General features: G+C 36.6%; 1 protein-coding gene across 1 annotated transcript in view; it reads left to right on the top strand.

The window, feature by feature from the left end:
- Positions 1-6: 6 nt before the first annotated feature.
- The window catches only part of PNPLA8 (patatin like domain 8, phospholipase A2), a 41,459-nt gene continuing 23,078 nt past the window's right edge, over positions 7-18,387 (top strand). The window contains exons 1-7 of the mRNA XM_085318500.1: positions 7-104; positions 884-2,094; positions 2,513-2,662; positions 3,899-4,050; positions 6,520-6,614; positions 12,816-12,987; positions 17,199-17,256. Coding sequence (XP_085174626.1) covers positions 976-2,094; positions 2,513-2,662; positions 3,899-4,050; positions 6,520-6,614; positions 12,816-12,987; positions 17,199-17,256 — 1,746 coding nt within the window. The 5' untranslated portion in view covers positions 7-104; positions 884-975. The remainder of the gene's footprint in view (positions 105-883; positions 2,095-2,512; positions 2,663-3,898; positions 4,051-6,519; positions 6,615-12,815; positions 12,988-17,198; positions 17,257-18,387) is intronic.

Below are 18,387 nucleotides of genomic sequence, written 5' to 3'. Positions count from 1 at the left end.
CGCGGCTGCCCTCGAAACGGCCCAGGGTACAACCGAGAGGCGCTCCCCTTCCTGGAGCAGAGGGGCTGTGCGTATATATAGCTCAGCCCGAGTGCCCCGTAGAGGTAGGCGAGAGCCCGGTTGGACCGGTGTGACCGAGGTAGARGGACTGGGTGGTTTGGAGCAGAAACGGGTGAAGTTCAGGCTGCCATTGAGGAAACAGTGAGTAAGGAGACATCCCCGCGCAGTTACATCCCGTGTGCTTTCTACTTTGCCTTCAGCTGCCACGGATCTTGTCCCGAGTCTTGTGGCACTTCTCGCAGGACTTAGGTCTAAGGTCTGAGTTTGGTCATTTAGATAAATAAGGGCTAAGTCAACTTGCTCTTGAGGTTTCTGTGTGGCTGTATTTTTCATGTAGAGTTAGGACTATTTATAAGAAGAAATGTTAAGATTGTACAACCCTTAGYGCTTAGGACAGGGAGATTGTAATGAACTAATTTGTGGCTTTCTGCTGAAGTTTTGCTCAAAGAATTGGTGCATTTCCTCCCCTAGGGGGAATTTTTAAATGAAATTATTAATACAGTATCAATTTMATTTGAAATTTGGCTCCCTGGATGCGATAAGTTGACAAAGGGATGATTTTCTGCGTATTAGGAAAAAATAGTTAGAAATTTTCTATATGCCACTATGTGCTTTTGACAGATGTTGCATTTTTCACAAGGTGGAATTACATTGATGTGCTAGGGTGGTATTACCTGAGCAGTAGGTATCCCTGTGGGATTGTTTAATATGAATATTTTCTGCCTTTAATAGAAAGATAAAGAAGTTGCATCTCCTTTGAACGTCTCTTGGATTTTACTTTAACTTGTTACTTCTGTCCCCCCCCTTTTTTTTTCTGTTTCAGATAACACCATGATGTGAGACTTGTTTTTTGAATTATATTTTCTGGAATGAAGTAGACAAGTGACACATGGGAAGTRCAATTATTTATAAGTAATGACAGTTTATTTATCTTTAGATGCATATTTGTGCTTTGTGATTAACCCAAGAAGTCTTTGGTGGAAGCAAAGAAATAAATACCTGTATTTGTGTAGCCCTAAACTCTCCTGGAGGATAAATCATGCCATTCATTTTAGAGTTTTGCATACAAACAAGCCTCAGTGTAAATGGGCCAGAAGCAGAACACTTTGGTGTAACAAACAGATTTACAGCCATGACCCTTTATATGACAGAATTTCTAAACTTTTAACTTCTTCTTCCAAAGGACTTGCAAAAGTGAACAATCGCATGTCACGAATCAAGAGTACTATAGAATCTGTTTCAAAGGCAGTGTCTGGCACTCACAGTGAACTGGTTTCACGAATAGCTCGATTAAAGCCACACTCAGGCACTCTGGGAAAAACAACCAGAAGTAATGCAGATGGAAATAACCTCAAGGCAAGTCTAGAAAATGATAAACAAGTCATAGATGCCAGAACTCAGGAAGATTGCAACAGTGGCCTAGCTGCCAAAAAATATGCTRAAGAAGAAAACTTGGAGTCTGCATTGATAAGTTCAAATGCTACTAACCAGGATACTCCAGAAGATTCAACATATGCTAAAAGCCACCTTTTTCATATAAGCTACTTCTCTACAAATTTTGGAGAGACTTACAACTTTGTAGCAGACCACATTAACTGGTACTTTAATAATARTTCTGTTATGGATCAAGAGAAAAAAGGGCATGCTTTATTACAGGACTCTAAAAGTGAAGTGAGGGATAAGCTTGATTCACCAGAAAATACTGTAATGAGTGAAGAAAATAGCGTTAATTCAGCAGCTGCTTTAGTTCCTGAAGCAGAGACTCTGGGTGCTGAAAAGACAAATGCTGCTCTTCCAGTTTCCACTAAAAAAAGTATTGCAAACTTCCTTTCATATCCCAGTAATAGTGTACAAGCTTTTGTAGACAGCTACATTGGTGGGCTGGTTCCCAAGTTAAGATCTGATGCAAAAGTTGCTTCAGAAGTGAAGAGTAAACAAGAACAAGAAATGTCTGAGAAAGATGAGGAGGACCAGACAAGTGAGACTAAAACTGCGGAAGAGAAGCAAAAGCAACTGTCTCTTCAGAGAGAAAAGGCAGGTGTTTGCTTAGTGTTTTTTTTATTTTATTTTTGTATGTAGATATATATGTATCTGTGTATATATATGTATATTTTTAGTTGCTAAAGTAATTTTATGTTTTCAGTGCAACTCTGAAATTAYAATATTTGGACTATGAAAGAGCGTATTTATTTCAAGTGGAAATAYTGAAGCTAGGTTATTTGGTGTATTGTTGTTGTGAGCCTGACTTACTTATTTCCTGATAAACAAACAACAAAGGGGTGGGTGCTTACGTTTAAGACACCCTTATTTGGAGCCTGTAACAGACCTTTAGTACAACATGTTGTCTGTTACTTCTGAGAATTCTTAAAATAACCCTTTGGAATTAGTCTTGACAAGTTTTATGCGTGCATTATTGGAGTAGTTTTTGTGTTCTCTATATATCTTTTTTTAGATTATTGCAAGAGTGAGTATTGATAATAGGACTCGGGCTTTAGTTCAAGCCCTACGAAGATCCTCTAATCGAAGAGTCTGTATCAACAGGGTTGAAGAACTGACTTACCATCTTCTGGAATTTCCAGAGAGCAGAGGCGTTGCAATTAAGGTACAAATAATTATTATGCTTGGGCAAGCAATAAGTACCTGGTTAAAAAAAAAAAAAAAACTCTTATAGAATGACGTGACATTTTGTTTTGTTCTTTTGTGACTTGTCATACTTGTAGTAGTAAAAAACAGTAATCTTTACTACTACTTTTTTAGCTGGTTCAAGCAGATTTGTGTGTAAATTATCAATAGCTTAGGACTCTTAAGGTTGCTATATTAAATTTAGAAGCATACAGCATTGCCATGTGGATAGATAATATAGCTTATTCTAGTGGTAGATGAAGGTCATACACTGTATCCTTTCTTGTAAGTGATCAGACCAAATGGAAATACAGTTGATCAACATACACAGAATAGTTTTGATGCTTCTTTGCATGCTCCCTTTGAAAAGAGAGCACAGGAGTGGAGGCTAATCATCAAATAAGTTAACATAATCTAGTCCTATACGTTCTCTTTCCTACACGGAGTGAGAGTACAGGAGGTGGACAATAGATTATTCCAGCAGTATTAGCCAAATCATAGTATTTCTCAGTGCCAGGTCTTTTTCTATATGAGGTGACAGATATATGATGTAGGTTGCAGCATTGCTGAAAGAGAGACCTTTGGGAACTGAGTGCAGGTCAGATGAATTGTCCTGACAAGGCTATGGTTTGAGCATGCCTGTGAATAATACTTGAGAATTATTTTATTATGAAAGGGTATACTTGCTACTTCCATCTTAATTATCTTTTGAATGCTTTTGTGAGAGTCATTTTAAATTTAGAAATGATTTAGTGTGAGGAAGAATTTTAATTGTCATTTTGTTACAATATTAATGTACTTTGAAGGCATTTAAGTGTGGTACTTTTTCAGCAAAATCCAGGCTCCTAGTGATACTCATTATACTTAATATTTGAGTTGATATTTGGCCAATGTAACAAATTAACATTAATAAAACTAAACTGCTAGTAAGTGTAGGCTTTTATAGCTACATTAGAAAGATTTACATTTCATCTTGTTTAATTCTGATAGGAAGTTACATTAAAAATAAGAGAAGGAGGGGAGCTACATAATGTTGAAGTCCTTTCTTTCTTTCTCATGTTCAAAATAGAGATAGTAAATACATATTTAAAAACARTTTTGGGGAACTAACTAATATGTTACATCTACACTTAAGTGCCAAACTAGTAAATTCAGATTTGGATTCATTTGGTATAAACATTTGAATAATTACAAAGATTTTTCATTTCAACTATAGGAAAAATTAATTCCATGCCTACTGCGCCTGAGACAGGCAAATGATGAAAGTCTTCAGGCTGCTGTTAGAGAGGCTTTAGCTATAATTGGATATACAGACCCTGTAAAAGGCTGGGGAATTCGAGTCCTCGCTATTGATGGAGGAGGAACAAGGTAAAACCTTGGGGGTGTTTTTTTTCTGTTTGTTTTTGGCTTTCTCATACTGTAACTCCTAACAAAATTTCAGTCTCTCTCCAATAATTTTTTTGTCCAAACCTGCAATTTATGATTTACAATTCTGTTACAGATGACTGTGCAAGTCATGGATACTTATTTTTGTATATATTTGTACTTAAACATCCATGCATCATTAGTCCTATGACACTGAAATAATTCATCTATTTAAAGTTAACTATATGCGTAAGTACTACTTGGATTTGCTATTTCTTCTCTGGAAATAAATGGTTATTTGGATGAGACTGCTTATCCTGATTTCAGAAATCCAAAACTGGTGTGAAATGCTAGAATGATTTTATACTTTTATAATTGTATTCACCTAATAATATAAAAATGTTTCTTGCATCTTTCTGGAGGGTGACCTGCCTTAGCAGCACTAGTCTTATATGAAAAATGAACAGGCTATTGACAAAAGCTATGCTATCAGTGCTCTAAACTTAGATTTCTTCCCAGCTAGCATTTCTTTACTTGAGTACACGCACCCACCCGCCCACCCACCCACCTCAAACATCCCTAGTTACTTCAGCTCTAGCTTTACATGAATTTATGCAAAGAGTAGTGCCAAAACGATGCGTGTTTAAACTTGTGTTTTCAAGCACTTTTGAAGMAACTTTCTTTGCAATTATGTGCTGATTCAGAAATGTTTACTGATAGGAAGCAAAATGCTAAGTTTTCGCAGTTGCAAAGCTGTCAAAAACACTTCCACAAACTTTTTGTAAATCCGTGGTATTTATTTACTCACATTAAAATTGCTTGTCCTCATTTAGGAATAATTGTGTCACAACTTCAACGTTATTTTAGTTGATATTTTCCAAAAATCATCACCTTTAATCTCCAATTTCAAAAGTTTAGTGTAAAATACACAGTTTTGAGCAAGTAGAAAGATGAATTCTTTGCAGATAACAGCATGATACTGTGGATGTTTTCAGTCACATGCTTCATTTAGTACTGCAGGCTTACAGAAGAGCTGTAAAATTAAGTTTCAGCCTTGAGGAAATGTAGTTGATCATAGTATTGTCTGTGGCAGAAAAACTATAATGCATGCTTGTTGGTTTAATGTTCAATAATAATGTACCTATATATAAATAAAATACTTTAATTTTGTTAGATTTCTAGGAGAGTGACATTATAAGGACTTTTTTGCAATTTGCCTTATTTTATATTAGCATTTTGCCAACAGATATGTGAAATAGTTGCCTTCATGTACTGCATTCATATTTTAATCAGAACTGACTTTTTTGTAAATTTGGTGTTTATACTAAACACTAATATTTGAAAATGAGACTAATGTGTTATTTAATGCAATGTATAATTATTAAAATATTTTAAATTCAAGTATTTATGAAAAATAGAATAAATTCTAACTTGGATAAGAGAAGTATGCTATACTTTTGAGTATAAAGATACTGTTTTGCCCCAATAAAATATGAAGACAGCTTGGTTGTACATACTTATTAATAAATTCATATTTGTTTTATTATTCTATAAATATAGAACTGTTTGTTTTTTCTGTATGCCTCCTTRTGAATGGAGGAGTGTTCTTTGTAGTATGTTTTACAGAGCAGTATCTTGAGAAAGTTGCTATTGATTTTTTGGGGGTTCCCAATTGTCTTCATTAGGACATCTTATGTTTTGAAAGCAATAGCTATGTCTGTGAGCCTAAGCGCTGGCCACTGATTATTGTGCTACTTAACTGATAGCTTTCAGCTGGTTATAATTTTGGACTGGGTTGACTGTCTCTTCAGCTAGCCCAAACCTAGACAGATTTGAGGAACAGCATGCATGAGAGGCCCTTCTCAGCAGAAAGTACTGGAAATGTGGCACTTACATTGGCACTTCTCCTGCTATACACAATCCTCCAGTGCTCTTCCAGCGGAGTTTGCACCTTTGCATGCTCTCACATCATGCCTCCCAGCATGCAACGGACGCTCTCAATTTCATGCTCTAGAAGCACAAGTCATGGGTTGGAACACATCTCTACTGTTATTTCAGCCACATTAAATTGAGATGGAAAAACACCTACAGAAAAATAATCCCCTTTGTCGCAAGAGGCTCTACATGGGTCTGCAAAGAGTGAGGGCTAAATGCTATGAGTGTGAATGCAGCCAGAATTCATTTTGAGTCTGCATCCCCTGAAGCAGAATATTCCTCAGGCTGTGCTACAAAACAATATAATTGTAGCTGTTAAGTACCGAAATTGAATTGTACTTCTTCAAGCATGCCTGACGTTTATATTTAATACACATCTTTTCATTTCTAATTGTTCCTTTGTTCCCTGAAGTGTTCCGGAGGATTCTTACTGTTGTAGTTATTAGTTATAATTAATTATAATTAAGCACAGGTAGACTTAATTAGAGCTTATAACGTAACTACCACTGTGTATGAAGCTCTGTTTTCATATTCCAGGGGTTTAGTCGCACTTCAGACTCTACGGAAGCTASAAGAACTTACTGGAAAGCCTATTCATCATCTTTTTGACTACATTTGTGGTGTAAGCACAGGTAATTCTTAATCTACAAGTTGGAATTTTGCTACCAATATGGTAAAAGAACATCTGAAGATAAATGTAGATTTTGGAGGATTTGCCAGGTTTCCAGCTGTGAGTGTAAGGTGGGAAAGTACAGGTGTGACTTCTAAAGGCTTGCTTTTTTCCTTCTTCCAGGTAAAAGCTTAGGGTGATTARTGATGTACTTGTTGCTTTTAATTAAAATGGCAAACTGATTTGTCATTTTTAGGTGAATATGAAAGCCTCATTTTACACAGAGAGGCGAAGATTTCTGGGGCTTTCCAAAAAAATAAGGTAACATTCCTTAGGGAATGATACTGGGCCAGCAGTGTTTAAAGTCTTTATTAATGAACTAAGCAATGGTCCAGATCACAGTTTTAGCAAGATCRTGGGCGATACCAGATTAGGGAGAATGGTCAATACACTGGAGGGCCTTTATTCAAAGGCTGGAGAAGTGACTTGACAGAAACCACAGGAGGTTTTACAGAGCTAAATACAACATCCTCCACCTGGAGAGGAATAACCTTATCTAAAAGTACAGACTGGAAGCTAATTAGCTAGAAAGTAGCTTTTCAGGAGGGAAAGTGGTGCTTTTGAAACAAGTTGAACGTGAGTCAGCAGTGTGCCCTTATAGCAAAGGAAGCTGACCACATACTGGCTTGCATTAACAAAAATATACCCAACGCATTGAGAACCCTCTATCTGACCCTTGTGTATCTGGTTTGGGGCTCTTCAGTACAAGACAGACATGGACATACTGAGTCAGTCTGGCAGAGGACCACCAAAATGGTCAGAGGATTGGAGGATGTGACATGAGGAGACAGCGAGAGAACTGGGTTTCTTCAGCCTTAAGAAGAAAAGGCTAAGGAGAGACCCTACTGCTGTTCCTAATGAAAATATGGAGGAGGTGGAGCCAAACTCTTCTTGAAGGTGAACAGTAGTAGAAGAAAAGCTGACAGACACAAGTTGAAGTGAAGGAAATTACAGTTAGCTATAAGGAAATGTTTTCATTGTGAGGACAGTCAAACGCTGAGAGAGGTTGCACACGCTGAGTTTCGAATTTCCATCCACGGAGATTTAAAAGTTAGCTGAACGAAGTCCTGACTCATTCTAACCTGCTCTGATTGAACCTGTTTGAACTGGGATTTGGGTGAGATGATCTCTAAAGGCCCCTCCCAACCTTAATTACTCTGATTCACTGATCAGTTACTTCTCCTTTAGGAGACAGAAGGTCCAAAACATAAGTTTCTTCTAGAGATGATGCCAAACCAGTAGCAGCATGATGCTGATAAACATAAGAAGTGTGCTGTAGTTCAGCAGTTCAGTTTCCTTTAGAAACCCACCTTCTCCACTTCTTCTGCACTAAACCTATCTTCAGATGCAATTTTAAATTCTGAAATACTTTAAATGTGGGATCAACATGGGTAGTTATGTTGCAGTCTGTGTCTCCAAAGATATACTTAGTAGACTCAAAATTGCAGGGAAGCAGAGAATGTTTGGGTCTACGAGACAGAACTCATTTGTGGGTGCAGTGTGGTTCTGTGCTTTATGTTTTTAATAGCATTTGAAGAAATTGTATGTAAATTATTTTAGCAGTGAGGTGTTGTTTCTTTTGGAAGATAGTTTCACTAATAAAACACCTTTCTAATGTTTCCTTCAATCATGATTAAGATTTTTTTATCTTTGATAGAGAGAACGACTGTTCTTACTCAGTTTGAGTCCAGTACTCTGATTATAACTGACTTAATTCTTTTCACCAGCTTTTGTTTTTTGTAACTGCTAATAAATGCTTAACATGTTTTTTTAATGCCTTCCTAAGTTCTCTTAAGCTTTGTTTACCCTAGCAAGCTTTTGTCTGCACTAGTTGAACTTGCAGCAGGTGACAGTGAATAGCTGGGAAAGGTTGTACGTAACTGTCAGCTTGTGCTAGCTGTGCCCTTTTCCATTACGGTTTGTGTTTGATACACTAGGTTCTGAATAGGAGAAGATAGCAGTGGGTTTTATAGAAGCTAGTAGTGTATTAAAGAATAGGAGGAATGTCTTTGGATATTACGGTTCTTCATTCTATTCTTATCTTTTATTATGCTTTAGCATAATCTTATCTTTTAGCATAATCTTTACCTTACTTTGAGATTTAGAAATAATCAGTTCGTAACAATTTCAKCAGCACAGAGCCTGTCCTTACAGTTAGTTTCTTTGTACTTCTCTTCACTGGTGGTCATAGGGAGCAAATGGGAGCAGCCACACAGATCACTGTAGGGGGCCCCTGCATATTTAGGTCCCAAGGCTATTGTTGAGCATGATTCTTGAGCATGGAAGCATCAGACAATCTGTAAGTTTGAGAAATGCAGTGATGGCCAATTAATATGTACATATATACATACACACAATTTTTTTCTGTATGGGGAGTCAAGTTAATGTGAATTCTGTACTAAGTTTGTGCAAAAAAACAAGGATGAAAGCAAGATCTTTTGAGAGGAGAGAGTGTCATTGCCCCATGAACTGAGCTGCCTGAGAAATCTGTGAGGGCAATTATCGCTAATCTCTGTAGATTATGTTGTGCTTTCATAGATGTACACAACGTTGAACTTGCTGAGGAGTTCTTGTCTCCAGGGAAACTGTGGATGGAGCTTGTGCGGGTTTTCTTTCTTTTTTTTTTTTTTTTTTTCTCCTAGTGCTCACATGGTCTCCAAATAAATCACTCAGAAGGAAACTTGACAGTGATGGTGTGTTTTTGATTAGATCACGGGGAACAGTTTATAGCATTAAGATCATGTGATTACCACTACGTTTTCGAATATGCTGGCCTGCTCCAAGAACTGCAGAAAGATACTTTTCCTAAATCTCCATACTGATGTAATAAATAGTGTCATTCAAATCCTTCCTATGAGACATTTGATCATTGACGTACTGTGATGAAAGGTTCTGCAAGTGTGTTTTTTTTCCAGTGCATTTTACTGYGAAGATATCTGAAGTGCACTGGTCTTTGTAATTGTTAGTTTTGGAGGTGGGTGAAGTCTGTGTGCATGCATTTGTGAGAGATGAGAGTTCTCTCAGGTCAACCTGTGTGGTGGGATTACTTTTGTTACTATTTCTGCTAGGAATGCTTAAACACTTGTTGCTGTGCTTCCTGGCCACCTCATAACTCCATGAATTTGTTCTCCTTGATGATAAATAGAATTAATCCAAGATCACTTCTCATGCTCAAGAATGGTAAAATAATATAATTTTAAGATTGCCAGTGGAGAGAGGAGATGAAATGATTAACTGTTCAAAGTTGCTTAAAATCTTTAGTTATTTTTCCACGTGTTCATGTTTCTCTGTCCATGTCGTGACTAAGAAAGTGTACCAGAATTGCTTTGCTAATAGTTTCAGTTTTTCTGTAATATCTATTTGAGATCTTTTTGCACCCTTTCTGAAATGTTTATATGAATGGGGAGTGAATAAAATAACTATGGTCCAGAACCTCAAGGAACACCTGAGAAAGTGTCTAATGGAAAAGTTCTGATGGCTGCAACTCAGGGGGTAGAGACAGAGCTGGTTAAGTAAGAAAGAAGAGGCACAACCTACTTAATCTTCATGGCCACGTACTTTATTTTAAAAAAATAAATATATCTCAAGATTATGTCATGAAACTTCTTCCTGTACCAGCTATTGCATTCCATCTCTGAAATATATTTGAGTAAAGCTTCAGAAATCTGTATCCAGGCTGTTGTAAAACTCTTCCTTCTTAACTCAGCTAAAAAAGTCTGAAGAACTGTACTATAGCAGCCTGATCGTTCAATCTACCTCAGCACCTTGTGTTTATAGAATAGAAGATGATAGAAAGATAAAGACATAATCCCCAAATATTTCTCTCAAAGCATTAAGAACAACATACAGATAGTTTCCCCAGTGTATTATCTGTGCCTTCAGTGAACTGCAGATTGGGAGTCTCCTGAGATGATGCTGGCACCTCTGCTGATGAATTTTCACCCCATGTTTTTTTTTTTTTTTTCCATTTTTGAACAACTTTCCCTTCGAAGAAGTATTTCTCAAGAAAATTCATTAAAGTCAAGTCATGGTGTTACCGAGCTGGAAGTCACCTTAGGAAGCTGTCTCTTTTTCCCAGAGTAGGATCAGTTACGCCTGTTTCACTGCTGACAGTTGTCTAAGATTTTGAATCCTAACAGAAATCTGCTTGAGTGTTCTGCTATCTTTATATTTGAAAAATTTTTCCAAATGTTTATTGTGAATCTTTTACAATTCAAATCTATTTCTTCCCATCTCTGCCATGAACATGGACAACAGATTCTTTCCTTTCTCTTTGGAGCAGCCTCTTGTGCTTTTAAAGGCTTTTGTCATACCCAATTTACTCATGCTTTCCAAAGAGGCGTATTTCCTTGACCTGTGATTATTTTGATTCCTTGACCTGTGAGGCTTTTTTTCTTAATGAGTCTGCAGCCCTCTTTTGAAGAATGTCACTCAAATCCAGATAAAGTACTTCAGCTGAAGCCTTACCGGTCCTGAATAAGGAGGGAATACTTTTTTCTTTCAGGTCTTATTATCCAACTGTATCTCTAGATTTTCTGACGTACACTTTTTAGCCTTTCAGATATTATTTCTGTTTTTTTTTCYCTGAAGCATTGGCTGTCAAGTGGTGGTTGGAGTGTAGAAATATGTAATACAGAAAAAGGATGTGATGGAGAATCAGATGCTTTTCACTGGACCATTTAATATAGACTGGACTTTGACTTTTGGCCTTGCTCTTCTGGCTTGCTTGAAATCCAACAGGTTTCAGCAGAAGCTTTTAATGTGTACCTTGACTCTTGCTATGTAACACCACTTGTGTGCTGACATGAATTGTAGTTTTAYGTGCTGTTTCTTAGGAGGTGAAGGGAAGATGAGCTTGCACTTGATATGAACTTTGGCCTTTTGGTTTTGAAACTTTTGACCAAAATAACAAGTGCATGATGTTATAGGTTTGGTGCTGGAAAGTTAAGAGAAAAAGAAGGCAATGGAGGGTCTGTGTGATTCAGCAGCTGTGTTTTGCTGTTGATGGCTGCTTGGTCTTTTAACATAGGCATTTTGTAATTTGGTAGGTAAGTTTCTTTTGACAAAGCTTTGTCAGGTAGCCTAGGATGTGACTACATWTTTAAAAATTGATACCATGAATACAGTGATATTCTGCTATTGTGGTGGTATGGTTTGGGGGAAAGAAAGAAGTTTGGTAGTCGTATTTTCTTTAAATCCATCTGTAATTTTATTTATGTGCGAGTGTTTTAGTCTTAATCCATTTTGAGTATTTACTCCTTTTTAAATTTATTTTATTCATGTGTTTTAGACACATTTTATTCATTTCCAAATTGTAAAGATCTTATGTCCTAACTATTTGTAATGCTTGTAGTTAACGTGTTCTCACAGTGTTTGACAATTTGATTTAAAACTTGTATGTTTTCCATTCCAGTTTAGTTTAATATACTAATATAATTAATATATCTAAGAATTGAAGTAATGCATTAATTTTTATTTTCCAAAGTCTGTTCAATGGTATTGTGCAAGCATGCTTTTCAGATACTGTTGTGTTTTGTTCCTACCAGACTAGATTATGCTTTTTCTAGACACACACTAGATGGCAGTATGTATGAATGACTAATTATTATGAATAGTTGCAAATAAGTGTATTCCAAAACAGTCAGAACTCCTTTCTTTTTTCAGAATTTTCCTAGAATTATTAGAAAAATAATATATATATATATTCTCTCTCTCTCTCTCTCTCACACACACACACACACACACACACACACACACACACACACACACACACACACACACACACACACACTTGGAGCATAATGTTAAAACCACAGCATATAACTGTCCTAGATTTCACTTACTCATTTCTTTCCAAATAAAGCATTGGATTTAATTTGCTATCTGCCATGTATTTTTTTTTYCTGCAACGATGAAGTCTGTGAAGTGAAATAATGCCGTTTGTCAACCTTTCATAATTTGGTATTTGAAAGTGAACTCTCCCTGTTTTGAATATACCCTCTTAAAAGATAGTTTATGATCTTTGAATAAATTAATGATATGTCAATTGATCCTCCCTTTTTACAGTAAATATTCTCCTAAACTATGGATTATATTAAATAGTAATCCATCTTTATAATGTTATTCCAAAGTATGTTTTAAATTTCAAAATATTTCTTTTCAGGGGCTATATTAGCTTTTATGTTGGGTTTGTTCCATATCCCTCTGGATGAATGTGAAGAACTGTATCGCAAGTTAGGATCAGATGTTTTTAAGCAAAATGTCATTGTTGGAACAGTCAAAATGGGTTGGAGCCATGCCTTTTATGACAGTGATATCTGGGAAAAAATGCTCAAGTAAGTATTTTTAAAAAAGATGAAAGATAATTGATTAATAGTCTGAGAATCTTCAGTCTTGTTATGTTTCAYTGCTAAACAAATTCTTAAAACAAGTGAAAAGAATTAGTATATGCTCTCATTCTTTTGAAATAGCCCACTGTTATATTGACCAAAATATTGAAAGATTTTAATGTAATGATTTCTGTTTCCAGGGAATAAAGTGGGGGTTAGTGTACTAATTTATGATTATATGTCTGTATGCTTTCTGCTGTGCTTGATCTGACTTATTGTAGGTGTATTACAAATTTTACTAGCCTCTTGCTGTGCCTTTTTTCCTTGTGGGTGGCAAGTTAAGAAATTAAATGGTATGCCCTGCTAGGATTTATGATCCTAACTGCAATAATGAGGCATTTTGCACATTACCCTGTTCTTTGAAAAGAGAAACGAGCTAGAAAGATTGCACYGAAAAAATATTTCCACTATTTCAAAATTGTCAGATATGTTTGTTCATATATACGTATGGAAGTGCATTAGTAGATAATTAGGTAAAAGTACTGGAAGAAATTATTTATCATAAGTTTTATTACTTTATTCATTTCCATTCATATTAAGATAGTTCCATTGTTTAGATTTCTCAGCAAACTATTGTCATAGTTTCTGCAGCAGTTTAAGCTGGCGCTGTGACTGAAAGAACTTAAACCTACTCATTCCAAACGCTGTGCTGTACCACCTCCTTTGTGGCAACTGAAGTGTGAATGTAGTCAGCAAATAAGAACTGATTAGAGTTGAAACTTGGGCTGGGGAAGGGAAAGGCAGAGGAGGAGGAGGGAAGTATTTCCCCTCTTCAGGTGAGTTAGGTGGACTTTAGCCAGTTCTCTAAATGTCATCACTGCACTACACAAATGTTTGTGCTGACACCYGAGAAAATGTCAGGCTTTTATTAGTGTTTGGTAATGATTATGAATGATTATGAAATTATCAAAGCAGAAGGCATCTACTTTGAGCAAAGGTTGCTTGATTTTTTTTGATATTGTTTTTATTGGAAATGACAAGCATATTGCTGATATTTTAAATATGACACTTTACCAGTTTTYGCTACTAACCTAAACACGATATCTTAGACTTCCCCTTAAGCTTGCTTAGGCAGGTCTGCTGATATGCTTTAGATTTGGGGGGTTTTGGGGGGGGTAGTGTTTTTTGGCTTTTTTTTTTTTTAAGTACTACTTTTGCTCCTTAGTTAATTTTGGTATCTTTTATATCATCTGATATGAATGTCAGTTCTTTCTGCAGGAAGAGCTTCCTTCTTTGGATATGTCTTAGTCATCAGGTAGATGGAGAAACATGTGGTCTGTAGTGTATGCTACAGTTCTAGTGCCCCTGTTGCCTGACGTGGTGGGCACTTGGTCTATATGCTGACCTCAGGAAGGTGAGGAGTGGAATGGGAATAGCGTCTTCAAACATGGAGGGAGTCAAAATGTATTAGGGCTGTACTTAGATATTGGGAAACTTTCCTGTGTTCTYCTGTATGGACAGTGTGTACAATATTTCCTAGAAATGAAATAGCATTATCTTCACAAAATATAACTTGCTGGGTAATTATTTTTCAATAGCTGTTACATAAATGATTTAAAAAAATAAATAAAAGTCAGAGWGTGTTTGACCCAAACTCCTGCAGGGCAGGCAGGAATCTCTTACTGATGGAGATGTAAAAGGACTATGAGACAAATAATCTTCTTTCAGGTCGTGGATATTAAATTGTTATAGACACTAAATTGTGTATACTGAGCTAAAAATGAGACTGCACTTAAAGTAGTTTCTTCACTTGTTTCAATAGYGTAAGAGAAAATTAGCTGATCTTTTGTCATGGGAAATAAACCTGTATAAATCACTATCAAAAATGCATAGTATGGGAGATGCAGTGCTTTCTTAGGTTGCAGGAAAGGTCATATTTTAATTGCTATATGTGAGTGTTGCCTTAATACTATGGTCTGTAATTTAGACATAAGTGTGTAACATAGAATCAATGAATAATTTAGGTTGGAAGGGACCTCTACAGGTGACTTGATCCAAGATCTCCACTCAAAGCAGGGGCAGCTTCAATACTAGATCAAGTTGCTCAGGATCCTATCAAGTTAAATTTTGAGCAACTCCAAGGAGATAGTGTGTGYTTCTGAACTGAATGCACAAGGTAAAAATGGGTTATTGTTTTTCACAGAATCAGTAAGGTTGGAAGGGACCTCTGGAGATCATCTAATCCCACCTCCCTACTCAAGCAGGGTCACCTAGAGCATGTTAGACAGGGTTGCATCCAGGTGGGCCTTGAAGATCTCCAGAGAAGGAGACTCCACAACCTCTCGGGGCAACCTGTGCCAGTGCTCTGTCACCCTCATAGGAAAGATGTTTCTCTTCATGTTCGGACGGAACTTCCTTTGTTTCAGTTTGTACCCACTGCTTCTCATCCTATTGCTGGGCACCACTGAAAAGAGTCCGGCCCCATCCTCTTGACACCCTCCCTTAAGATATTTCTAGGCCCTGATAAGATTCCCCTCTCAGGGAATCTTACAGATTATTCTTTATTCCCTTACAGGGAATAAACAGACCCAGATGTTGCAACCTTTCCTCATAGGGAAGATGCAGTGAACTGGAGTTATTATCCTCCGATTGTTTAATTGTAAATTGTGTTTCTGTATGTGAAATTGATGGGAAGTCTTGGGACTGAAACCTCTATRCACACCAATCCTGTCTAGATTTGCTACAGATGTTTAGGAAGAATTAGATCAAAATGATGGAAGTCAGTAGATAAATGTTGCATCTCACCTCTCAATTTCATCTTTCATTTTTAATTATTTCTACTTGCTGGTTTGTGTGCTTTGGTCTCTTTATATAATTAGTGAATGTGGGTGGCACTSTTCCCCTTCTAGCTAGCTACTGTGAGATTGGAATTAATGCATTTATTGGCAAAAATTGAATAAAACGGAGCTATTGATGTAAGGATTGTGTCAGCAGTGACCTTCAATCGTAGGAGTAGAAGTTGTCCCCTTTTTCTTCCTYCCTCTCCAGTGTACTTACACAGCCATCCCTCTAGCACAGATATCCATTACTGGAACAGTAAGCTGTCCTACCTACAATGGCAGAAGTCCTGAATGTATCTAAGTCGTCTTCTGTCTTCTGACCTCACCAGGTAGATAGTCATTGTTCTTAACAGTAGAAGTGCTCCTGCCTACTCTTGCTATAGTTGCAGCTGTAGATCTCTTAAAAGCAGCAGATAGAATCGCCATACTTAAGTGTGGCACCACTTGAAATGGCAGAATACGGAGGATGCACCACGTGTCTGTGTGGGCTATGTATGAGGGTGGGGAAAAGCTTGCTGATGTTACAGCTAAATTTGTTTGTTTACTCTATTGGAATTTTTAAGGTGAGCAACCACTCTGTATCTCTGTAGACTTTTAAACTTTTACTACAAGCAAACTGAATTTGAAGTAGGTGCTGACATGAGATTGTTAGCTATTTTGCTGGTATCCTCCAATATCTCGTGTTATGCAGGAGGGTACCTTCTAGTCAGTTCTTAGAATACTGGCCCTAATACTAATGTGATGATACATTACATTTCTTATCAGTAGTGCTGTTTCTCTGGTCTAATAGCTGTGAGATTTATGGTAACTTATACATACGTGAGAAAATTTCACTTCAAAAGGGGATATTAAATGCATGTTGAATTATAATTATGAAAAATTACATGTAAATGCTTTCATTTTCCTCTAAATCACGCAGAATAGTGGGTTCTGTTATTAGCTTGTATTCACATAGTGGTAAACTGTTTGTGAGAGCAATTTTCATCACTATAAAACTTTTTGATAAGGATATTGATTTTTGAGATTCTTAAATGTAGTAAAGTGCTTTTTTGGTTTTTTTTTCCTCATGAAGCATTTAACTGTAAATCAGTAGGATTAATCAAGTTTGTGATCGAGTAGCTGAATCAAGACCACAATCACTTTTTCAGACATATTTCCAACAGCTTAGAAAGTATGAAATACTGGTCCATTGAAGTCAAATGCAGAAATGTGAAAGTCAGTTCTGAAAGTGAAATCCAAGATTTCTTTCTTTTAAATGCAAAATTTTAGAATTAGGGTTGGTAAAAATGCTTCTGTTCTTAATCTGACTTAATTGTTTTGTATTTGTATGATGCTAAACTGATAGAGTATTTTCAATTTTTTTTTTAACATTTGTAGAGAAAAAATGGGCTCGAATCTTCTGATTGAAACTGCAAGAAATTCTAAATGTCCGAAGGTAATGGTGGAGCTTGTTTGGTTTTCTATTATTTGATTAGGGTGGGGGGTGCTATGTAAGAGAATTTCATTAGTATCCAGAAATCCTGTCACAGCAGCTGTGATCTGCTTTTGTTTAGTGAGAAAAATGAGTCTCTCTTCCCTTTTTCTAGATTACCCATTTTTCTCCAGTCACATTCGTAACCCTTAAGATCTCTATTTTCTATATCATCTGAAGGGCACCAATTAATCACAGGAGTGTTATACTCAGCAGCAGCAGCACGAGAGTGAAAGATGAGAAAGCAAGGGTATTTTATTTTTGGTGAAGGATAGTGTGTGAGGAAAGAAGAGAAATATAATAGCACATGTTTTAGAACAATCTGTAATTAACAGGTGTTTTGGTGTCATAGCACTATATTCGATGCTTTACTATTAAATGGAAGACATTTGCATTTTTCTAAACATAGAAACGTGCTCGTCTGACCGCGTTCCTATTCCATGTCTAAAATGAGGACATGAAAAGGCTGCACTGGCATGTTACTTTTTGAGAGAGAAGCTGTCCTATGTTGACTTGGAAGTTATCTTTGAACTGGGCTGTTTGGCTTCCTTCCATGTTCTTCGGTAATAAAATGTGTATATAAATAGAGTTGAAACTAGTAATCACTTTGTGTATTGCTGGCAGAGGTGACTCTCCAACAGGGCACAGTAAAATCAAAATAAAATGCACAGTGTTGTGTTCTCTTCTCTGATCACAGAGAGATGGAGCTTTCCAAAAGGTGCTCATTACTTTACAAGTTAGACTGCATCATGAAGTGGAGGCATACAGGGGAATTACGACAAATAAGCCTCTTAATGTGATGAGTTTTTTTATTAAATTCTCCAAAGGTGTTTTTTCTTATTGCTTTTAATAGGGCTAGAGACAGACCCCCCCCTTTTTTTTTTGACAGAAACAGAAAACTTTCATCAAATGGAGTACGAACCATGTGTACACGTGCATTCCTCATTTTCATTTGAAGTTTTATTTTATTGTTTTCTCTTTTATAAATGTGGACTTACTATGAATTAAATGATTTGCTTAAATTATGTAGTTGAAGAATGGAAATTAATACAGTGATATCACAGTGTCAGCTGCTTGTGCTGTTGAGTAGTGTTT

This window comes from Rhea americana, unplaced genomic scaffold (assembly GCF_003343005.1).
Source record: "Rhea americana isolate MKP2758 unplaced genomic scaffold, rheAme1 scaffold_54, whole genome shotgun sequence".
Classification (NCBI taxonomy): Eukaryota; Metazoa; Chordata; class Aves; order Rheiformes; family Rheidae; genus Rhea; species Rhea americana.
The sequence above is the reverse complement of the archived record's forward strand: the minus strand, read 5'-3'. Positions and strand labels throughout refer to the sequence as shown.